This window comes from Cherax quadricarinatus, chromosome 79 (assembly GCF_038502225.1).
Source record: "Cherax quadricarinatus isolate ZL_2023a chromosome 79, ASM3850222v1, whole genome shotgun sequence".
In the NCBI taxonomy this organism is placed as follows: Eukaryota; Metazoa; Arthropoda; class Malacostraca; order Decapoda; family Parastacidae; genus Cherax; species Cherax quadricarinatus.
In genome coordinates, this window is record NC_091370.1 from 18671075 (window position 1) to 18696118 (window position 25044).

At 39.9% G+C, this 25044-nt stretch overlaps 1 protein-coding gene across 9 annotated transcripts in view; it reads right to left on the reverse strand.

Moving 5' to 3' along the window:
• Positions 1 to 1277: 1277 nt before the first annotated feature.
• Positions 1278 to 25044, reverse strand: part of LOC128702808 (myoferlin) — a 138323-nt gene continuing 114556 nt past the window's right edge. For all 9 annotated transcript variants that reach the window (XM_070102017.1, XM_070102016.1, XM_070102015.1 and 6 more), the window contains 4 exons: positions 24250 to 24470; positions 23529 to 23638; positions 18910 to 19057; positions 1278 to 7703 (listed from right to left, as the gene is read on the reverse strand). In XM_070102017.1, coding sequence (XP_069958118.1) covers positions 7668 to 7703; positions 18910 to 19057; positions 23529 to 23638; positions 24250 to 24470 — 515 coding nt within the window. In that variant the 3' untranslated portion in view covers positions 1278 to 7667. The remainder of the gene's footprint in view (positions 7704 to 18909; positions 19058 to 23528; positions 23639 to 24249; positions 24471 to 25044) is intronic.

The following is a 25044-nucleotide window of genomic DNA, read 5'->3' on the forward strand; positions in this document are numbered from 1 at the left end:
GAAGAGAAGCAGAAGATTATTTAAACGCTGATGTTAGTTACTTTCATGGGCAGGTGCAGTTCCTGTGAACCCAGAATATGCAAGTTGTTAAATTGATGTTAGCAATCAGTGTGGGTGTCGTCAGTTCCAACTTTTCTCAGTAGCTCGTATTTTTTTTAGTCCTGGATATTTTGTAGCATATTTTTAGAATTTTTCTATTTTACCTACTTTTTTTTTTTTGACGTGAAAATATCCTAAGCTTGCTTTGTCATTTGGTGTAAACAGATTTTTGTTGTGCTTGTGTATACATTGGCATATAAGTACAGTGTTTCTGGCTATGAAGATTAATAAGTTCTTTATGCACTACTAATGTAAACTGAAGCAGATGTTGCTTAAACTAATAAAAAGTAGATTGTATTTTTTGTATATTTACTGTTAATGCAAAAGTTGAGTTTTGGTAGCATCTATTAGTAGCCATTTTGTACTTTGTAATTACTCTTCGAGTATATATATTTTAATTCCTTGCAGAGCTCAGCATTAAATACAAAGATTTCAATTGCAGTCTTGTTCTCCACAAGCAACTCTTGCCTAACATATGGCATCACTAGGACTGATTATTTGTGACAGTGGATTACCTAGTCCTCTGCTAATTTTAAATATTACATTGGCAATTTGAAGTATACCAAGAGCAGCTGGTAAGTAGAGAACCAGACCTATAGCACTTGATGGACAGTTTACTGCAGGTTGTGCCAGTTAAAGCAGCATGTATAGCAGACATTACAGCAGCAGACTCGTGTGATGCTGTGACTCGGTAAGATGACAGCAGCACACAGGCAGTTTGAGACAATAGCTGTAGTGGCAAGTAATATTTAAGGTGAAGCAATGTTTATCAGTAGTTGGTGGCCCTAAGCAGAGTGGGCCAGGAGGCTTGACCAGCAATTGCAAAAGTTGAACCTTCAAGTTAAACAGGTGAGTAAGAACATATTTCAGTTGACCCAGCAGGTAAGAATGGCTGTTGGAGATGTACTCTAATTGTGACCCCCCCCCCCCCCAAAAAAAAAAAAAAAAAAAAAAAAAAAAAGCAGTCTAAAGAACAGAGTTAAACCTGTAGCCAGGTGGGTTGGTTGTAGAGTGCCTGTCAGCAGGAAGTAGAAAGGAGATGTACAGTACTGTAATTACTATCTATATTATTTCAGTACCGTATTTGTGTGTTGGGACATGTTTCTCCATCAGTTTTTTGCCCATTTTTGTTTAGTTTGTGTATCATGAAATTGAGGATTGTTAATTATACTACAGTATTAAGGCTGATATTCAGATACTTTTATTATATAACCTTTATTCATATAAACTTAAGGAAACTAGGAAAAAATAACGAGAGCTTTTGTATTCTAGGTTTGAACCCTTAAACTGTGCACAGTGGGTCATCTTGCCAGTCCTGCACTAGGCAGTTTGTCTTATGATATTGTAAAATGTGTAAAAAGAGTATAAAATAAAACAGTTAAAAAATCTGAACACATTACCATTCTGCGAAGTAAATTGTAATATTGACGAGGAAGCTGTAAATTCACAAGGAATTGTGCTCAAGTCTAAGCCTCAAACAATTGATAAAATCAACAAATTGCTATATTCTTAGCAACATTAAACTTCTGGCCAGATATGTTAGTGCAGAATTTAGAGAAGAAAACAAAGATAATGGGATTTCATTCAGAATTAAGGGGAAAAACCATAGTTAGTCCTCTTAAAACAGTTTATTTTTCTAATTATTAATTGGCACTTATACTTTAATTCAAATCTGAATATTTATATATCATACAATTAAATTGCACTACTTGAAACAAATATTATTGTATACAACATACTGAATATAAAATATTGTATTAATACTTTTGCTACAGCCATAATATGTCCAAAGAATGGCAAGTCAAGAACAAGAGGGCCCATCTAAAACTACCTAGTTCTTATAGTGTGTGAATAATGTGTGTGACTAACCAAAGATAAGAGTAGACTTGACTATGTGCACAACCCTTGGGCCTGGTCCTGTGAAGTCAGTTAGACAAACCACGTAAGTGATCTGACTTATATGAAGACCAAAAAAATCTTAGAAAATCTGTTCTACAGCATCACTGTTGCTGTTGTCTGGAATACTATTATACTGTATGATAAATAGCACTAATAGTTGCTTCCCATTGATTATTTTCTTGCCATGAGGTCCACTTGGTTATTAAAGAGCCTTTCTAATGGGAAACAAAGCACAAGCATTTTCTTACTGGATATAAATTTACCATTAGAATCAATATTTTTGTTGTCCAGAAAATAAGTGTTGAGCTTAAATAAAACCTATTAGAAATTGTAACTAATATATATATGCCATACCCATTTCCCTACACAGCAGTGCATGTGTGCCCCCACAGTTTAAGAGTTACAAGTACATGTTTCAATTACTTTTCTGTGTCTCAGAAGGGGTCTTTTTTAAAATACAAAAGCTTAGGTATTATATTTACCCATTTCCTTGATACATGTGAATAACTTTCATTAGAATTCCACTATCATAAATAGCATCACAGCCAACACATGAATTTAGGTCTTCCTTTCACCTGCATTTTTATTCAAAGGATAAAAATTGGTTTTAATACGACAAAAAAATGTATTTTGTTCATGTGAACCTGCCTCATTGAACTATACTGTATTAAGAGCTCTATCACAGACAGATTACACGTATGACATTTCCACCATACCCATTGATACAGCATTAACAACTATATCTAGTATATACAGGGACAACAGGAATAGTTTCAACAATCAAGAATCGTGTAAGTTCAAAGCTCATTAAATGAACTTTCTGCTTTACTTATTTACAGGCAGTGATCTAATACTAGAAAACTGCACATTGTGAAAAATGTTTGACAATATAATAAGCTTAGTTCATTATACATCAAGTATTGTGCTAGGTCATTTTATAAATATACTTTGCACATTAAATCTTTTAAATAAAATTTTGTAATAGTCTCAAACAATGACATTTGAAATGTGGAAATAGTAACTAGTTAGTACTTAGGGGTATTAACTCGTTAATTAGCTTTAAATACTATAAAAGTTGCTGCACAACAGAAATAAAAGGAATAAACAAAAAATTAATAGCTATATGTAAAATTTTTCAAACTTCACATTTCAAAACTAATTGGATTTATCACCCAAATTGATTACCTTTGATTTTTGACCAATAATGTAATATGCTTTGAAAGACATTAACCAGGTCAGAATATTACTGTAGTGGCTTTATCATATACAGTAGGCTACAAAATAACTCGTTCAACACTTGCACCACTTGAAATAAAATCAGATTTGATTCACACAATGTAGAATAAGTCTCAATACTGTCTGAAAAAATTCACAACTAACTCACAAATCAGGGATGACACTTAAACCAATATATTTGTCTTGCTTGCTACTTAATAATGTTTCATGACAGCAAAATATTTCCTGATTCACAAAAAACCTGCACTTAAGAGAGGAACACTAGGATGACACTGGTCTGTCCTTGACCAATGTCAGATCACAAGTGAGAGAGAAAAAGGCAAAGGCTGGAAGACAAAACTGGGGAGAGGGAGGGGCAGTAGTAATAGTAGCACAGCAGTGGTAGTAATAGCAGTATGGAAGTAGCAACAGTAATGGTAAAATAAGTGGTAGTAGACTAGTAGTGACAGAATTAGAAATAGTGGTAGTGTAAAAGAACAGGTGACTAGAGGAGCACTGTAGGAGGGAAACTAGCTTACGGGTGTAGGGCAAAACCCCCACTGGACAAAACCTATCAAGGCAAAAGATGACTCTTTGCCCTGTTAGGTTTTGTCTCAAGGTTTGTGTCCCATGGGGATGTTTCACCCTAGGCCCATGGGCCAGTTGTGTTAGTACTGTGCTCTTGTTTTCTTGCTCATTTACGCAACCACTCCTACAACTATCACTAATTTTTTTCAGTACTTAGTCTTTTACCACCTGTTGTGCCATTACTGTTGCTGCTTCTCGTCATTATTATTACTACTAGCACTTCATTTGTAATTATTATTACTATTATTGCTGCTGCTGCATTTTTCTTGCTCAACTGTGATTTGACAAAAGTCCAGGATGGACATAATGTCATCCTAATTTTCTGCTCCTAAGTGTGGGTTTTTGGTGAATTGTTCCAGCCATAATATTGTGACTATTTGTTTCTGTAATTGTAGGTTAGTTATGAATAGAGCATATACATTACACAGATGGGGGTTAAAAAATTTAAAGCATTGCAAATCACAGAGTATTACATATGTAAAGTACAAAAATACATACAAAATCCTCAGTTTGAGTATAAAAGTGTAAAAGTTGGCAGCTAGAATATTCACTGATTGTCATTTTAAAATAGTTACATACAGTAGCAATCATAAGTATTTTCTAATTGGAAGTCCAGTGACTTTTATGTATATTTTACATATACATTATACTGTTTTTTAGTAATGGGTATTGATTCATGTGTGTGACTTTTGATTATGTATATAATCTGTTAGGTATATGTATTTGTCTCGGCTCATGTTTATTGATTTCTAAATGGAGGGGAGTTGCAGAGTGGAACTTTGAGATATTTCACCTCTAGAACAGGTTTCTTAAGTCAATTCTTCCACAGCCTCCCAGCACACATAAGGGGGATTACCAACAGACCCCTGGCAGTCTTCAAGCTGGCACTGGACAAGCACCTAAAGTCAGTTCCTGATCAGCCGGGCTGTGGCTCGTACGTTGGTTTGCGTGCAGCCAGCAGCAACAGCCTGGTTGATCAGGCGCTGATCCACCAGGAGGCTTGGTCACAGACCGGGCCGCGGGGGCGTTGACCCCCGAAACTCTCTCCAGGTAAACAGGCTGAAATGTCTCAATATATTCCACTCTGTAATTGTCCTTTACTCCACCTTTTGGCTGGACACCATTTTTTTCCATGGTTGCTAGATGTTTAATATGTTGTAAATTAAGTCACTGGTTATTTATATCATGGGGGAAGCAGTAAACATGTAGGGGTCATACCTTATCTGGGGAATGGTGGATAATAAGACATCATAGTACCCTCTTCAAAGTGAACAGTTTTGGTAGAACTATTTTTTCTTGTTACCATTTTGTTTTTACTTGAGCTTTAGCTGTGTCCATGTGCTACTGTTATGGTCATCTAGCCAGTATATAAACTTATTGTGTATGACTACTGATCTCTAACTAAAATTAAATTTAGAAATATTAAACTTATTTGAATCTTTAGAGCCAGTAGTTTTTTTGAGTGTTATAAATGATCAACAGTATTGACATTTGCCTGTAAAGGAGGCTTTTTCAGTCGAATACAAAAGGTGATGAAAGTAGTAGAGAGGTAGGTTTTAGGTAATTAGTCCCTCAGTCTTGACAGAAGATGGTCAGCCTTTTTGCCTAAAGCATAGACATGAGGCCAGAGGCTTGTATAATGGAGCTGGAAGTGAAGTGTAGCTAGAGATGACATCACTAATGGAAGTAGGTCATGTCAAACAGTTATGTACCATGATACACTTCCAGTACGAATGTCCGTGGCCTCTTGTCACCTTTAGGCTAAGAGACTGACCATCTATGAAGGTCGAGGGATTGATCACCTCAAAACTACTACAATTTTATCTCCAGTATTATCACCTCGGTATTCAACTGGTTTTGCCTACACAGAAGGCTTCATGTTTTGGCAATAAAGATATCCAAGTGTTGCACATGTCTTGCCAATACTTTGGGTAGAATGCCTAATATAAGAGCAACAAACAATGCGTGAACTATTACAGGGCAGTCAAAAAAATCAGAAACATTGATAACTGGATACTGGTTAGAATAATTTTGTTATACTTGAAAATGGGTTTGAATTTTTGTGGTGCATAATGGAGAGGGTCATTATTATGGTGTCCTGTATTAGCTCTCTGCTTGCTATGAACATAACACAGGATTGGGGAGCAATGTGTCTTTAATACTCCAAATGTCAGCCCTTGTTTAAGGGTGTTGATGTGAGGGTGTCTGGGCTGTGTGAGTGCCTGATTAAATAGTGCTGGGATTATTTTTTAAAATTCATATTTGGTTATCAAATAACAAAAAAAAAAAAAAAAGGCACAATACCGTGACTAGAACGATACACAAATAACCCTACATAGAAGAGAGGAGCTTACGACGACGTTTCGGTCCGACTTGGACCATATATATACCCGTCCTGCTCTACTTCTCCTTAGTGTGACTTTGTAAATGGTCCAAGTCGGACTGAAACATCGTCATAAGCTCCTCTCTTCTATGTGTGGGTTATTTGTGGTTGGTTATCAAATCTGGTTTCAAATTTTCTTTTGAAATGTTGTTTGTTATGGTTTCAATTAATGCAACTTTTGTTTGAAATCATAATAATTGAAGAGGAAATTTCAAACTGATATAATAGCCAAATATGCATTAAAAGAAACATCCCGGCACAGAGTTTAATCAGGCAATCGCACAACTTGAACACCCTCGCATCAACTAGCCCTTAAACAAGGGTTGCCACTTGAAATGTGAAAGACAGCAGATCTAATTTATTTCTCCCCAATCCTTTATTTTTATGTTCATAATGTTTCTTCTTTTTTGGAGTCTCCCTACATTAAGAAATGGCCAATGTGTTGAAAAAGTGTATTATCCCCAAAACTCGTTTATACAAGGACAAGCTAATATGAGAGTTGTTCATAAATAGGTAGCCATCGATAAGGTGTCATCAAGAACCCACAAAGATCCTACCCCTATTAATACCTAGTCTCTCTCCTCATTACTTTTTATCTGCTGAAGACCTCAACTGGAGGTCAAAATATACAATCTACCATTCTGCATTTTTGTTTCCCATCAGTGTTCATTACTTTGATCTCTAATCCCAAATATTCGGTTAACATTTCTTAACTAGATGTAGATGAAATTTTGAGAGGCAATGTACTGTACACTATGGTCACAATATCACACAATCTAATGTAGTTCTGGGATGACCTCAAACCCCCTTCATTAACCCTAGTAGTACCTATAATTTAATGCTATGCAAAAGAAAATTGAACAAAGTGAGCTGTGTACTTGTTCATACAGTATCAGGAATTGAACCAGAGCCCATGGCTTACCAGTCAGGGCACACTACTACTACCATATGGGTTTAGGACTTGTGAATACTGTATAATAAAAATAAACAGTAAAATTAAACTATTACTACTGTACCTCTGCAACATTTTTACCATAAATCTATCGAGGTAGCAGTTCATTAACTTATGACTTTAATTATTTGAAATTCTATTTTGCATAAAACCATATTTTTAAAAGTAAAAGTACAGTACTAATAGAGTATTAGTATCACTAGAATTTTTTGACTGGCAGTAAAACTTTAAACAACCATTTGTCACCGGTACTGTATACTGTGTAGGAGTGTGCAAGTACACTTTAATCTTATTAAGATTAATGTTTGTTGGAAAGAATGTGCAATTTCAGGAATAGAGCCCCCCATGCTTGTAGTGTTCTGTCCAGTTTTCACATGATTCGGAAATTGTTTTTTAAATAAATTCATCTTTTCAATTCTACATGGAAAAAAAAAAAATAAATATAACCTTAGTTTCTTCTTATTCCTAGTTTAAAAATTAAAAATGTTTCAATCTCATATTAAGAGTACTGTGTGTCTGTGAAGTCTTCGTCTAATCCACACCGATGAGATAATCAATGGTGGCACCCTGCAATCATAAAACCATAATTAGCAAGTAATAATAAATGGATAGTACAAAACAAAGCTATAGAAACTAGATACTGAAACCTACAAAAATTCTATATTGTCATATAAGTGTTTTATAAAGTATTACCATTAATAATAAAACTCAATAAATTTAAGTTTTGCTGCTCCTCACAGCCCTTTCTACCTCAATCTCTTGCTACCCCTGCAATATCCACTGCTCTCCATGACTTAATAATCATCCCTCTCTTGCTACCCAATACCCCTGCATCCTTCCCTGCCTGGAAGTGCTGTATGACCCTTGTAGGTTCAGTGCTGATTTGTGATTATGGTTTCACTGTCTGTATTCAGCTTTGCTGGCATGAGATCATTTGGAGGGAGAAAGTACGGAGGAGGTGAATGTATTCACATATTTGAGTGGACGTGTCAGCAGATGGGGTCTATGAAAGATGAGGTAAATCATAGAATTGTCAAGGGGAAAAAGGCGAGTGGTGCACTGAGGAGTCTGTGGAGACAGAACTTTATCCATGAATGTATGAGAGTATAGTTATACCAACGCTCTTGTATGGGTATGAGGCATGAGTTGTGAATGCTGAAAAAAAGAAGGCCTCTTCAAGGGGGGGGGGGGGCTCCTTGGCGTGGTGAAGAGGCTCTTGGTCTGAGGAATTAGACCTGTCGGTCTTCTTCCTCAGACCGAACCTAATTACCCCCCAATCTCCCCACCCCTCCCTTTTGCCCTTCCTCTTTTTGGCCTTTGGGATTTCTCCCACAGGCGCGCTAGTTCCTAGGTAGAGGAAAGGATACCGGGGTCCATCCCATTCCGTTGAGGTTCTTGGCGGTGGCGTAGTTTGCCGTGGAATCTGGATCGCCTGGGGATGTCCCGATCCCTCTCCGGTATCCCGGAGTAGCTTTGGGTGTCTTTCGGGCGACGAGTGTATCTCTGGAAGCCACCTTTCGGATTCCGGGGGTGGTGGCCGAAGGAGGTATGCTTTGTGGCAGATATCCGGCCGCCCTCTCTTTTGTCCACCGAGGTAGCTCGGCAGATGTGAGGTTGCTATCCCGGATTGCTGGTTTACCAGCATGAAGGGTAGGGTATGGCACGGGTTCCATGCTGCATCTGCGCTACTAGCGGTGCTGAGGTCCTCTTGGGCGCGGAGGGAGATTTCCGGCCCTTTCATTCCTCCTGGGAACTATTCCTCCCCGCTCCCCCCTTTTTTTATTCTTTTTTTATTTTCTTTTCTTTCTTTGCTTTTTGTTTTTAAGAAAAAAAGAGTAACCTAACCATGGAGAACCCAATCCATGAACCCACTACCCCTGGGCCCCTTCTTGATACCGCACCCCATTCTGACCCTGCCTTGTGTTTAGACCACTCTTCGGACACTCCTGATGCCCCTGTACCTCTTGCTGGTGCTGTTTCCTCACCCGCTTCAGGTACCGGGGCTTCGACTGACTCCTTCGATTTGTCTGAACTCTGCTCTCCTTTGACTATGCTTCCGGCTTCTCCCTCTACGGTACGGCAATTTTCGAATCGCCCGCCCATTTCACGCTGGACCAACTCCGGTCCTACTCCTAAACGCCAACGTCAATCTCCTGATGGTGCTCCTTCGTTACCTTCCCATTCTACTCGGCAAAGACCGACACGTCAAGCACTCCCTCTCCACGCTCAGTTTCGGACCACACAAAGGACTAAATTCTTTACTTTAAGACCGACTTCTTCTTCTGCCTACCTTTCTGACCATAGTATTGGCAAAGCGCTCCTGCGTCATGTTGGTAGAGATATTTCATTTCATGCTCTCAAGAGCGGTACGCTCATCGTCACTGTCCAGAATGCTACCCAAGCTCATGATCTTTCTCTCCTTTCAAATATCGATACTACTCCTATCACTATTGAAAAACATCTTTCTCTCAATTCTTGTAGTGGTACTGTCATTCTGCTCCATACCATAGTCCAACAGAATTTCCAGTCATGTGGCAATGACATTCTTGAACAGCTGGAACTCCAGGATCTCCCAATCCTCAAAGTAGACACTTATGTCCTTCCTGGCCATAGGCGGAGACGTTACCCTAGCAATGTGGCTCGTTTAACTTTTGACAGCCGAGAATTCCCGTCCTCTGTATATGTCGCGGGACATCGGTTACAAGTTTGAAAGGTGATACCTACACCGCAACAGTGTAGAAATTGCTGGCGTTTTGGTCACCCAGTGAAATATTGCAGATCTATGGCCGAATGCCCAGTCTGTGGTGCCGACGCCCATTCTAATACATCTTGCAGTCAACCTCCATCTTGCCTTAATTGTAATGAAGCTCACCCTTCGTACTCCCGCCGTTGCCAGGTCTACTTAAATGAACGTGAAATCCGTTGCCTCAAAGAGGCAGAAGGTCTCCCTTATGCTATGGCAGTTACTCATCTCCGCCTCCAAGGGAGACTACCCCGTGTTTCTTATTCTCGTGTTTCAAAACATCCCCCCCACTTCTGGGGTCCCATCTTCTGCAGCCTCCTCTGTTGTTACCCCTCCCATAGCCACTCTGGCACCTAATCCTTTTTCTGTCCTTGGCTCTGACGTCCCGACTACAACTCAGTCTGTTCTCGCATCTTCGCGTCCTTCCTCACAAGCCCCAGTATCGACAAGACCTCGTACGACACCTAATACCAATCGCCCCTCTACTTCTCAGAAGTCCAAAAAATCCACATTGCTCAAATCTTCTTTGCCCCTTCCTTCCCTTCTTCCACCTCCACACTTTACCTTTCCAGTCTCTGTATCTAGTTCTTCCCCTCTCTGGCTCTATTACAAGTGTGGAGATTCACCCTCCTCCTCGTACTATGCCTTCCACCCCCGTCCCCTCCCAAGTTTCTCCCTCTTCTGCCACCTCCCAGGTTTCTGCCTCTTCTGCCCCCCCCCCCACACTTCATCTCCAGTCCCTTACACTCTTCCCTTCCCCTCTACTTTGGTACAGTCCATTACTGTCCCAATCTTTACTCACCCTCCTCCTTCTATCTCCAATATGGTCTCCCATCCATTTTTGAATTCAGAAACACTTGAAGCCATTTCAGAATATATTGCAGAGACTAAACCTTCAATGGACGCTGATTCACTTCCTGCTCCTTCTCTTCCCTCTCCTCCATCTTCACAACCCCATTCTTCGCAACGCTCCGCTCCTTCGCTGCTTGAACGTCTTCCAATGCAACCACACGTTGACTTTTCTAACCCCTCTAGTCCGTAGGTGCCTTTCCCTACGGATTCCTGGTATTTTCTTCATCGCCAATCATGGCCTATTTACAGTGGAATATCCGCGGCCTCAGGGGTAATCGGGGTGAGCTTCAGATGTTGCTTTCCAAGTTTTCCCCTGTTGGTGCTTGCTTACAAGAACCAAAATTACACTCGGCTGTTTTCCAACCTATCTCAGGCTATAATTTATTGTATTCTTCGGATCCTTTCTCAGATGGGACCTTTAATGAAAGTGCCCTTCTTCTACGCAATGATATTCCGTACTGTCAACTATTTGTCCATACCTCGCTGCATTACACTGCAGCCCGTATCCACTTGAATAAGTGGTTTACAATATGTTCTTTATATCTCTCTCCTTCTCGAGCATTTTCTATCCCAGCCTTTGCCTTTCTTGTTTCATCCTTACCACCACCACTTCTGTTACTTGGTGATTTTAACGCCCACCATTTCCTCTGGGGGGGGTCTCATTGTGACTCACGTGGCATCCAGTTGGAGGTTTTTCTCACCTCTCACCCCCTCCATGTTTTAAATACGGGTACTCCCACCCATTTTGATCCTCATACTCATACTCTCTCTTGCATCGATCTATCAGTCTGCTCTTCCTCCACTGCGCTAGACTTCACCTGGTCTGTTCTATCGGACTTACATGACAGCGATCATTTTCCAATCATTCTTACTTCTCCTTCATATTCACCACCTTTCCGTAGCCCTCGCTGGCAATTTGATCGGGCAAATTGGGACCTTAACTCGCAGCTCACTGCTTTTAGTGAGGTTCCTTCTTCATCCTCCATTTATGAGCTTCTACACCTCTTTTCGATGTCAGTTTATACCGCAGCTTCTCATTCTATACCCCAAACCTCAGGCAAGCATTCTCAGAAGTGCGTGCCTTGGTGGTCTCCTGCTTGTGCTGTTATAGTCCTTGTGGCTTAGCGCTTCTTTTTTGATAATAATAATAATAATCCTGCTTGTGCTCGTGCAGTACGTTTGAAATGCGCTGCATGGGGCAGGTACCGATACAATAGAACCAATGAGAGACTTCTTGATTTTAAGCAGAAGCGTGCGATCGCTCGCCGTGTCATCCGTGATGCTAAACGCACTTGCTGGCGAGACTGTTTCCACCATCACCTCTGCTTCCTCTGAGTGCAGTCTGGAAAAAAGTGAGGAAATTGAGTTGTAAATACTCTCCTGACCCGGCTCCTGTTCTACAGGTCGCCGGTGTTGATGTAGCAAACCCTCTTCACGTTGCCACTCAACTTGGCACACATCTGGTCCGTATTTCCCGGGGGCTCCATCTATGCCCCTCGTTTCTTTCCTCAAAGTCTGCCAGAGAGTTAGTACCCTTGGACTTTTCTTCTCTCAGAGAAGAACAGTATAATGTGCCTTTTACACTTCAAGAACTAGAGGCAACGCTCTCAGCTTGCCAATCATTGGCAGCTGGGCCTGACGACATTCATATTCGTATGTTACAACATTTACATCGGTCAGCCCTTGTAGTCCTCTTACACCTCTTCAATCTTATTTGGGCACAAGGCGTTCTTCCCCAGCTGTGGAAATCTGCCATTGTTCTCCCTTTCCGTAAACCGGGTACTACAGGACATGATGCCTCCCACTATCGTCCCATCGCTCTTACTAGTGCAGTTTGCAGTGATGGAACGTCTGGTAAATCGACGTTTAATGTGGTATTTAGAGACACACAACAGTCTCTCCGCAAGTCAATATGGCTTTCGTAAGAGCCTTTCTACCATAGACCCCTTACTACGCTTGGATACGTATGTTCGTAATGTTCGTAATCACTCAGTTATTGCCATATTTTTTGACCTTGAGAAGGCATATGACACAACTTGGAGGTATAATATTTTGGCCCAGGCCCACTCCTTAGGCTTCCGAGGCAATCTACCATCCTTTCTTAAGAACTTTTTAACTGACAGACACTTCCGTGTTCGAGTCAATAATGTGCTTTCCCTGGACTTTGTCCAAGCTGAAGGTGTCCCTCAGGGATGTGTTCTAAGCACAACACTTTTTCTCCTTGCTATAAATGATTTGGGCTCTGTTCTTCCACCCAATATTTGGTCATCACTCTATGTTGATGACTTCGCTATTGCTTGTGCAGGCGCTGACTCATCTCATTGCAGCTTCTCTCCAGCATGCGGTCGACAGTGTTTCCACTTGGGCCACCACGCATGGGTTTAAATTTTCCAGTACCAAAACTCGCCAAATTACTTTCACTAGACGCTCTGTCATCTACGATCATCCTTTGTATCTCTATGGCTCCCGTATCCCCGAACGTGACAGTCAGGTTTCTAGGCCTTCTCTTTGACCGTAGGTTATCCTGGAAACGTCACATTACCTCTCTGAAGGCAACTTGTCACAGCCGGCTAAACCTTCTTAAAACCTTTGCTCATCTTTCCTGGGGAGCTGATCGTCAAACTCTGCTTCGCCTACATTCAACCCTCGTTTTATCGAAACTCGATTATGGTGACCAGATTTATTCCGCGGCCTCTCCTGCTACTCTCTCTAGCCTTAACTCTATCCATCACCAAGGATTACGTTTATGCCTTGGTGCTTTTCGCTCTTCCCCTGTTGAGAGCCTCTATGCAGAAGCGAATGTTCCATCCTTGTCTGATCGCCATGATGCCCATTGCCTTCGCTACTATGTACGCTCTCACGATCTCCACAATCCTTCCATTTATAGAATGGTCACCGATATTAGTAGACATTCTTTATTTGTTCGCCGCCCCTGTTTGCTCCATCCCTTTTCTTTTCGCCTACATTCGCTCTTGTCTTCCCTTCAGTTACCACCTTTATATCTTCATGTAGCATCTCACTTTTCCCTACCCCCCTGGGAAGTTCCAGCTGTTCAGGTCTGTTCTTTCTCACTCCCTTGCTCGAAAGCCCAACTGTCTACGGTGGCTTCCCGCTCTCTTTTTCTTGATCACTTCCACTTTCATTCTCATGCCATCGCTGTGTACACAGATGACTCTAAGTCTTCAGACGGTGTCGGATTCGCAGCATTGTTTACGGACAGCGTCGTGTGAGGGCATTTACTCTCTTCGGCTAGCATTTTTACTGCTGAATTGTATGCCATTCTTGCAGCACTTATTCGTATCGCATCTATGCCTGTGTCATCATTTGTGGTAGTCTCAGACTCCCTTAGTGCTCTACAGGCTGTACGAAAATTTGATACATCTCACCCCCTAGTTCTCGGTATCCAACTTTGGCTATGCCGTATCTCTACCAAGCATAAAGATATTGTTTTTTGTTGGGTCCCTGGTCATGTCAACGTACAGGGCAATGAACAGGCAGACACTGCTGCGCGGTCAGCAGTACATGACCTACCAATTTCCTATAGAGGTGTTCCATTTCTGGACAATTTTGCTGCAATAGCTACCCACGTTCACACCCGTTCGCAACAACGTTGGTCAACTCTGCTCGGTAACAAACTTCATTCTATTAAACCGAGCATAGGTTACTGGCTGTCTTCTTGTCATCAGTGCCGAGGTTGGGAGACCACTCTCTCCCGCCTTCGCATTGGCCACACTCGTCTTACTCATGGGTATCTCATGGAGAGGCACCCTGTTCCTCTCTGTGAGCAGTGTCAAGTTCCAGTATCGATTAGCCACATTCTGTTAGACTGCCCTCTCTATCAACGAGCACGCAGAATTTACCTCCAACGTCGTCTTCATTCTACTACTCTCTCTTTACCTTCCCTTCTTGCTGATGGGTCCTCCTTTAATCCTGACTCTCTCATTGACTTCTTGACAACGACTGATTTACTCCACAAACTCTGATGATGATACCTTTCGCACTCCCCTCAGCCCTTTCTAGTTCAGTCTCTTGCTGCCCTTTACCCTTTCACCATCCACTGCCCCGCTGTTATCCGTAACCTATTACTCGTCCATCTCCCTTTTGCCACCTGATGCCCTTGCTTCCTTCCTGCCCTGCAGCGCTGTATAGCCCTTGTGGCTTAGCGCTTCTTGATTATAATAATAATAATAATAATCCCCTCAAGGGAGGTTCCTTGATTCTGGTGAGAGGCTCTTGATCTAAGGAATTGAATCTGTGCTCCCAATGGCATTGAATACCATTTATATATTCAATCTGTGCTCCAGTTCAGGTTCCAGCCCGAATGCATTCCATTCCCCAACTCCCAGGCACTGTATAATCCCAATAAAGACAGGCGTGCATAAAAATATACATTTACAAAGCCTATGTAGTGGTCCCTTGAGTTATGATATTAATCCATTCCAAAAGGCATATCGTACTTCAAAACTATTGCAACTCAAACTCTAAAATTACATGTGCATTAGACTTGAAGAGTTAGTGGTGTTAGGAAGGGCAGGTAGGCCAGAGCTGGCAGGTCAGGCGGCAGACCACAACAGACAGGGCAAGCAGGGCAGGAGTGTTGGTTGGGCAGGGAGAGAGGGAAGGGCAAACATAGATTGGTAAAGAATTGTAGACTTTAGATGTAATATTTACACTCCACAGTCTCCCAGAGCCCATATCTGGTACACATACACCATTCCTTCCTTCCTTCCTTCCACCTCCTCCCTCCCACATACCCTGTCTGTGTCTGGGCTGAGGCCCACCCACGTATACCAACCATTATACACATATTGTATCTTGACTTTTCTCATCACAACTTTAAATTCCTTTATGAGAGTAAATTGTAACTCAAATTTTAACTCAAGACCATCATAACTCAAGAGAACACTGTTTTGGGCAAGACTTAAGCAAACACAAAAAATTAAAGGTATTCAAATGTATTATAGGTAATAGGTTGGTAGACAGCAACCGCCCAGGGAGGTACTACCGTCCTACCAAATGAGTGTAAAACGAAAGCCTGTAATTGTTTTACATGGTAGGATTGCTGGTGTCCTTTTTTTCTATTTCATAAACATGCAAGATTTCAGGTACGTCTTGCTACTTCTACTTACACTTAGGTCACACTACACATACATGTACAAGCATATATATACATACCCCTCTGGATTTTTTTCTATTTTCTTTCTAGTTCTTGTTCTTGTCTATTTCCTCTTATCTCCATGGGAAAGTGGAACAGAATTCTTCCTCCGTAAGCCATGCGTGTCGAGAGGCGACTAAAATGCCGGGAGCAAGGGGCTAGTAACCCCTTCTCCTGTATATATTACTAAATTTAAAATACGAAACTTTCGTTTTTCCTTTTGGGCCACCCCACCTCAGTGGGATATGGCTGGTGTGTTGAAAGAAAGATTCAAATGTATACAAGAAAAAAAATGATTGAGGCAGGTAATGAGAAATGTTGCCCCTTAAAGGAGGATCTTTCTCCATGGAACTGGACCTGATTGTCTCCTCCTTGGATCAAACCTGATTGTCTTCCATTTCCTTAGGCTCTAAATGGCCTCTATGGGCTTAACACTTTGTCCCATGTGTATACTGTAACTGAGATGTGATCACAGCTAGGAAGTAAAAATGATAGACTATACGCCAATAATCCACACGTAGGAGAAAAACTCATTATGACGTTACTGGTGCAAGTTGGACTGAAACGTAGTTATAATTTTCTTTCTGCTATGTACAGGTTACTTGGGTATTGTTCCAATCATGGAATTGTGCCTTTTTGTTCTTGATGGATTATAATTATACTGCATTTACAAAGTGCAGAGTAATAGTGAAAAAATCAGAAAACTCTATATAACAGTAATAAAACAGGAAATTTTATTTATTTTATGACATGAATAACCAAGAATAGTAATATGAATGTTATACACAATGCTACTGAGGATTATGAGAAGTAAAGGAACGTATGATAAATTTTGCTAGAACATTGGAGACTTGGAAAGGCAGAAAATATTTTCATATTTTGACTTGGGTTTTACAATTCCATGATGACAGAAAATATAGCTGTGATCTAAATGTGTTAACACTGGCAACAACTGTATTGTCATGAAATATGGAATAACATTTCAAAAGAGTTTATGAAGAACGTGTCAGTATACAAGGAAGAGCTCATCAATACCACAAAGATATGGGATTTTGATTTACACCATTTTCTGTATCAGCACTGTCACTATTAGACTCACTATGTTTGTAATAAATGTTAATATATTATTATTTTATATTATTCCCCTAAATTCCTCTGTATCTCATGTTGAACACTGTTGAATTTACAAGCCAAGAGCTGTTCATTATAATACTTCAGCTCACTTCCAAGTCCAACCATATAGCCCACAAGTCAACTATTCAAATTCAAATATTTATTTCTTTGCAAAATTTACACTGTATGATGTACATATTATAAAATATTTTTAAGCACAAAGAAAGCCACTAACATGCCTGAGCATATCAGGCCCAGAACCCAGGAATCTATTTATCAGTAATCTTTTAACAATGGCAGCATGCGTAAAATTTGCCCAGGATTGAATGAGGCGGGCTACTTTCTTGGTTGTATTCTGAAGGTACTACAAATGATCTACAACCTTATCCAACACAACACAGCTTTCTTGGCTGTTTTTAACCCTTTGAATGTCGCGGCCGTATATATACGTCTTACGAGGTACCATGTTTGACGTATATATACTCATAAATTCTAGCGGCTTCAAATCAAGGAGAAAGCTGGTAGGCCCACATGTGAGAGAATGGGTCTGTGTGGTCAGTGTGCACAACATAAAAAAAATCCTGGAGCACGCAGTGCATAATGAGAAAAAAAAACTCCGACCGTTTTTTTTTAATTAAAATGCCGACTTTATGGTCTATTTTCGTATAGTATTTATGGTTGTATTCTCGTTTTCTTGGTCTCATTTGATAGAATGGAAAACATATTATAGAAAAAGAGATGATTTTGACTGATTTTACTATAAAAACAACAACCCGGAAATGGAGCTCAAAGTAGGGGAAATGTCTGATTTTTGCCGATGTTCAAAAGTAAACTAATGACATCACTATCCAATAAATGTCTAACTAGCCATTCTAATATGCAGTCATGAATGGGTTGATGTTATTTATACAATTATTACAGTATTAGAGTAGTCTGCATCATAATAGTAAATTTTCTATTTTTTGTTTGAATAAAAAATCAAAATAGAAAGCAAGAGTAATATCAGAGGGGCCTGGAGACATGACTGATGAACAAAGAAAATGTTATTTTAGAGCCAGGAATATCCGCATTGTTCATTCTGGACCTTATTTTGAAATTGTCATATTTTTTAATTTTCGTGAAATTGGCCAAATTGCAAATTTCTGACCACGTTATTGGGTAGTTGAAATTGGTAAATGGGCAGTTTCTTGTACTCAATCGATAGAAAAAATGGAGTTCTAAAGAAATAACTACGAGTTTGGTCGACTGAAACAAAGGAATTAGCCGAAAATATGGCTCAAAATGGGCGAAATCGCCGATTTGTAAATATCGCCAAGGTCGCTAACTTCGCGAGAGCGTAATTCCGTCAGTTTTCCATCAAATTTCGTTTTTTTGGTGTCATTACAATCGGAAAAAGATTCTCTATCATTTCATAAGAAAAAATATTTTTTTTTTTTTTTTAAATTTTGCGACACCACGAGACACCTCAGGATTGGGGGTTGCGACAGTCAAGGGGTTAAAAGCAAGCTTCATCTTTTACCAAAAGTTTTTGCGAGCTTCAATGGAGATACTTTGATGCTGGTTGAGGGCTCCTGGACCAAGGAAATGGAGCTACCTTCCCCTTTGTTGGATCAAACCTGATTACTTCCCAGTCCCCAGACTTGTATACTTGGAGGTACAGTTGGTCAGTTGATAGTCTAACTTAAGGATGATCACATGAGTTTTATGTGTATATTATTATCAAAACAAAGTGCTAAACCTACTAGGGTTTCATGTGTATATAATAACTTACACTAAGAGAACTTGGAAGACATTAACTGTCAGATATACAGACTGACAAATATTTATACAAAAATTTTAAAAACTAAACAAAAAAGTAAGCTGTAAAGAAAAGGAAAATTGCCAGTCGAGATAAAAGACGAGGCACTTACCGGTAAGGAGTATAGGAAGAGGAGCAAAAACAAAAGTAAGAGGAGGAGGAGGACGAGTGTGATGCAGTACCACTTGTAGTTCTTCCAGAGGATGTGCTTGAAGGATTTCCATGGTGATGAGATCCAGAGGAAGGAGGTGGCCGGTCGGCTGAGAAGAAAGAGGGCAGGTTTTAGTTTTTTATTTTTGGCTTAGAAACAAAAAGAAAGAGCCTTTGTATTTTTGAGGGTGATGTCTTGAAAGGGACTTACCAATCTGGACAATATGTAAAGGCACACTGGCACAAAATTAAAGTTAAAACTGCATCAAACATAACCTTAGACTATATCCTCCCCAACCATCCTTAGGAGTGCAAGCACTACCCTTCCCACCTTCAGACTCCTCAAGGGAAGTTCCTTGATGCTGGTGAGAGACTCTTGATATAAGGAATCAGATTTGTGCTCTAGCTGTCTGAATTGAGTCTGAATACCTTCCATTCCCCCCTCCCCAAGGTGCTGTATAATCCCTATTGGTTTAGCACTCTCCCATGATTCTAATAATCCCACCTCCAGGACTAAAATTTGGCTATATGGTTTCTCTGAATCCCTTCATAAATCTTACCTTGCTCACACTCAAAGAGCATGTCAAACCCCCAAATCCACATGGCTCCACTCTGATCTAACATGATCTCACACACCTGAATAAGCTCCCTACCACTTAAAAGTTCTTTCACCCACCTCTCTCTCACTCTCTCTCTCTCTAGTTTAAAAATCTGCACTTCAGTTACAAAAACACTGAAGACAATATAAAAAAGATACCTAAACGTTCATAAAGGTCCCAACAGGTACCTTGTGCTTGTAAGAATCATGAATGACACATTAAAGCTACACAGAGAAGAGCATACTCACCTAAAACTAGGTTGTCATTTGTGAGATTTGTACTTAATCCTCAATCTATACAGAATCATCACATTGACTTCTTAATGGAATAGGGGTCAAAACACCCATGTCCTGCTGACCCTACAGGCCTAGAGTGCTCATCTGCAGAGCACATTAGGCCTGCCACTTTCTCAAAACCTTGAATACGAATCAGAAAGCCACCAAGGTTATTATATAAGAGTGTGTATGCTGCTGTACAGCATACATACTCTTATACAACAATCCTTGCCTCAGTATCTGCCTCTATTATCTAGGACCTTGACATGCCTGGGACACGAGTCCAATTACATGTTCTTGTGCCTGGTATGGATGTGAAAATATGAGAAAAGGAAAGCATATGGTAGGTTTTGGCTAAGTGGGAGAGGAAATATGATCCTGTATATGTCCTGGCTTTAAGTGAAACAAAGCTGAAGGGGGTGGGAGAGTTTCAATGGAGAGGAATAAATGGGATTAGGTCAGGGGTTTCAAATAGAGTTAGAGCTAAAGAAGGAGTAGCAATAATGTTGAAGGATAAGCTATGGCAGGAAAAGAGGGACTATAAATGTATTAATTCAAGGATTATGTGGAGTAAAATAAAGATTGGATGTGAAAAGTGGGTTATAATAAGTGTGTATGCACCTGGAGAAGAGAGAAGTGTAGAGGAGAGAGAGAGATTTTGGGAAATGTTGAGTGAATGCATGGGGAATTTTGAATCAAGTGTGAGAGTAATGGTGGTTGGGGATTTCAATGTTAAAGTGGGTAAAAATGTTATGGAGGGAGTAGTAGGTAAATTTGGGGAGCCTTTAATTGAGCTATGTGTAGAAAGAGATTTGGTAATAAGTAATACATATTTTATGAAAAAGAGGATAAATAAATATACAAGGTATGATGTAGCATGTAATGAAAGTAGTTTATTAGTTTATGTATTGGTGGATAAAAGGTTAATGGGTAGGCTCCAGGATGTACATGTTTATAGAGGGCAACTGATATATCGGATCATTATTTAGCTGTAGCTACAGTTAGAGTAAGAAGTAGATGGGAAAAGAGGAAGGTGGCAACAAGTAAGAGGGAGGTGAAAGTGTATAAACTAAGGGAGGAGGAAGTTCGGGTGAGATATAAGCGACTATTGGCAGAAAGGTGGGCTAGTGCAAAGATGAGTAGTGGGGGGGTTGAAGAGGGTTGGAATAGTTTTAAAAATGCAGTATTAGAATGTGGGGCAGAAGTTTGTGGTTATAGGAGGGTAGGGGTAGGAGGAAAGAGGAGTGATTGGTGGAATGATGAAGTAAAGGGTGTGATAAAAGAGAAAAAGGTAGCTTACGAGAGGTTTTTACAAAGCAGAAGTGTTATAAGAAGAGCAGAGTATATGGAGAGTAAAAGAAAGGTGAAGAGAGTGGTGAGAGAGTGCAAAAGGAGAGCAGATGATAGAGTGGGAGAGGCACTGTCAAGAAATTTTAATGAAAATAAGAAAAAATTTTGGAGTGAGTTAAACAAGTTAAGAAAGCCTAGGGAAAGTATGGATTTGTCAGTTAAAAACAGAGTAGGGGAGTAGTGGATGGAGAGATGGAGGTATTAGGTAGTTGGCGAGAATATTTTGAGGAACTTTTAAATGTTAAGGAAGAAAGAGAGGCAGTAATTTCATGCACTGGTCAGGGAGGTATACCATCTTTTAGGAGTGAAGAAGAGCAGAATGTAAGTGTGGGGGAGGTACGTGAGGCATTACGTAGAATGAAAGGGGGTAAAGCAGCTGGAACTGATGGGATCATGACAGAAATGTTAAAAGCAGGGGGGGATATAGTGTTGGAGTGGTTGGTACTTTTGTTTAATAAATGTATGAAAGAGTGGAAGGTACCTAGGGATTGGCAGAGAGCATGTATAGTCCCTTTATATAAAGGGAAAGGGGACAAAAGAGACTGTAAAAATTATAGAGGAATAAGTTTACTGAGTATACCAGGAAAAGTGTACGGTAGGGTTATAATTGAGAGAACTAGAGGTAAGACAGAATGTAGGATTGCGGATAAGCAAGGAGGTTTCAGAGTGGGTAGGGGATGTGTAGATCAAGTGTTTACATTGAAGCATATAGGTGAACAGTATTTAGATAAAGGTAGGGAAGTTTTTATTGCATTTATGGATTTAGAAAAGGCATATGATAGAGTGGATAGAGGAGCAATGTGGCAGATGTTGCAAGTATATGGAATAGGTGGTAAGTTATTAAATGCTGTAAAGAGTTTTTATGAGGATAGTGAGGCTCAGGTTAGGGTGTGTAGAAGAGAGGGAGACTACTTCCCAGTAAAAGTAGGTCTTAGACAGGGATGTGTTATGTCACCATGGTTGTTTAATATATTTATAGAGGGGGTTGTAAAGTAAGTAAATGCTAAGGTGTTCGGGAGAGGGGTGGGATTAAATTATGGGGAATCAAATTCAAAATGGGAATTGACACAGTTACTTTTTGCTGATGATACTGTGCTTATGGGAGATTCTAAAGAAAAATTGCAAAGGTTAGTGGATGAGTTTGGGAATGTGTGTAAAGGTAGAAAGTTGAAAGTGAACATAAAAAGAGTAAGGTAATGAGGGTATCAAATGATTTAGATAAAGAAAAATTGGATATCAAATTGGGGAGGAGGAGTATGGAAGAAGTGAATGTTTTCAGATACTTGGGAGTTGACATGTCGGCGGATGGATTTATGAAGGATGAGGTTAATCATAGAATTGATGAGGGAAAAAAGGTGAGTGGTGCGTTGAGGTATATGTGGAGTCAAAAAACGTTATCTATGGAGGCAAAGAAGGGAATGTATGAAAGTATAGTAGTACCAACACTCTTATATGGGTGTGAAGCTTAGGTGGTAAATGCAGCAGTGAGGAGATGGTTGGAGGCAGTGGAGATGTCCTGTTTAAGGGCAATGTGTGGTGTAAATATTATGCAGAAAATTCGGAGTGTGGAAATTAGGAAAAGGTGTGGAGTTAATAAAAGTATTAGTCAGAGGGTAGAAGAGGGGTTGTTGAGGTGGTTTGGTCATTTAGAGAGAATGGATCAAAGTAGAATGACATGGAAAGCATATAAATCTATAGGGGAAGGAAGGAGGGGTAGGGGTCGTCCTCGAAAGGGTTGGAGAGAGGGGGTAAAAGAGGTTTTGTGGGTAAGGGGCTTGGACTTCCAGCAAGCGTGCGTGAGCATGTTAGATAGGAGTGAATGGAGACAAATGGTACTTGGGACCTGACGATCTGTTGGAGTGTGAGCAGGGTAATATTTAGTGAAGGGATTCAGGGAAACCGGTTATTTTCATATAGTCGGACTTGAGTCCTGGAAATGGGAAGTACAATGCCTGCACTTTAAAGGAGGGGTTTGGGATATTGGCAGTTTGGAGGGATATGTTGTGTATCTTTATATGTGTATGCTTCTAAACTGTTGTATTCTGAGCACCTCTGCAAAAACAGTGATAATGTGTGAGTGTGGTGAAAGTGTTGAATGATGATGAAAGTATTTTCTTTTTGGGGATTTTCTTTCTTTTTTGGGTCACCCTGCCTCGGTGGGAGATGGCCGACTTGTTGAAAAAAAAAAAAAAAAATGTGAAGCTGAATGATACAAGGTTGGGGATACAGTTTAGCTTAAACTGTATTATATTCATTGCCTCAGTTTTTTTTTTAACAGTTATGGATTTCTTATAATATATCTGCACACATATCACTAGTTCCCTAGTATTGTACACAAAAGTATACCAGTAACTCACTCAGGTTCAGCTAATTTAGGATTCATGTTAGGTTCATCCCGTCCTTGGCCTGCTGGACGTAGTTTAGACTCTTCTTCTGTTAGTACTTCCATTTCCATTTCTATCTTGCCCTGGAAACAGAAGTAAAATTATAATATGCTGTGCTTAGGATGATATTCTGTGAAAGAATGTCATACTGCTGCAATACTTAATATTGTTCACTGTATTATTAACACTTCAAGAGGGGTATGTGCCTCAGCACTCAAAGATCAAATCTGCTCTAGCAGAAGTTCTTAAGTAACTTATGTATAATACCACATGTAGGTAATTTTAATCTGCTATATAATTTTCTGTCACATCCTCACCCATTTACATCTATCCCACAACCTTCCTATCAGTTATCAAATTTAAACCACAAATATCTAAAAATTGGGGAAATTTTGGTATTATACAAAAAACATCTATAATAAGTTTGAATATCATTGTCATTACCCTGTTCCTCACCTTCACCTCTCTTGCCTTCAGAATGTATAAATCTTATTCAAATTTCAGTTTTTATGTAGTAAGTACACATAATGCTGTTTACATGTAATAAAACTTTATTAAGTGCAAAAGAAAGCCACTAGTATGCAGTCCATTTCAAGTAAACTAATCCTAATGCTTAAAGGCTACTTAAAAATTAGACCTATAATTTCTTATGCAGGTAACTGCAAAAGGTTAAGTTCATAACATGAAAACTCACAGCGATCTCAGTTCTGCCTTCCACGATACGAGTGAAGGGATAGAACCCATAAATCCTCTTAGCCTCAAACAGGTTGATGGAGTTGGTGTGGTCATCCAACATTGTGATAGCCACACTATTAGCATCACCATCGCCCATCATCTGCGGCACTTGTGATGGTCCTACACCACCCACAGACTTGGCAGGTTTGGGCAGGCGACACAAGTCCAGTGTCATCTCACCTGCATTACAAATACTGTATGTTGATCAATTTGTCAAGTAAGTTTATTTAGGTACAGGTCCATATATGTACAATTATCATACATAGTGACATATAAATTACCTAGGATAACCCCCCCCAAAAAAAGAAAGTGACTAATTACAATTGACAATTCTAGAAAAATCAAGGCAAAGGGATGTTGATCCAAGGAGTTTAAGCTGATCTCTTCTTCCTTGGATGAAATTTTATTAAATCACAGGCACTCTTAACAAATTTAGCACTTCTCCATAACAATATTAATAACAGTAAGAACAAAAACTGTGTTGTGTGAATTGAGACAGTAATATATATCAGTAAGACCACATCTAGCATCAGAGGCTGATATGAAGATGTTATCTCAGGATGCGAAAGTACCCAGGAATATTTGAAGAGGTAAACATGAAACCCAAAACTGTTAAATCTCCAACTGAACATGACCCTTGTGGGTTTAATGCTTAGTTTTGATGGTAATAATAATCCAACTGAACAAAGGTTGTTCAGTTGGATTATTAGAATGCAGGATATGCACAGTTTTGTTGGTAAGTCTTAAAACAAAA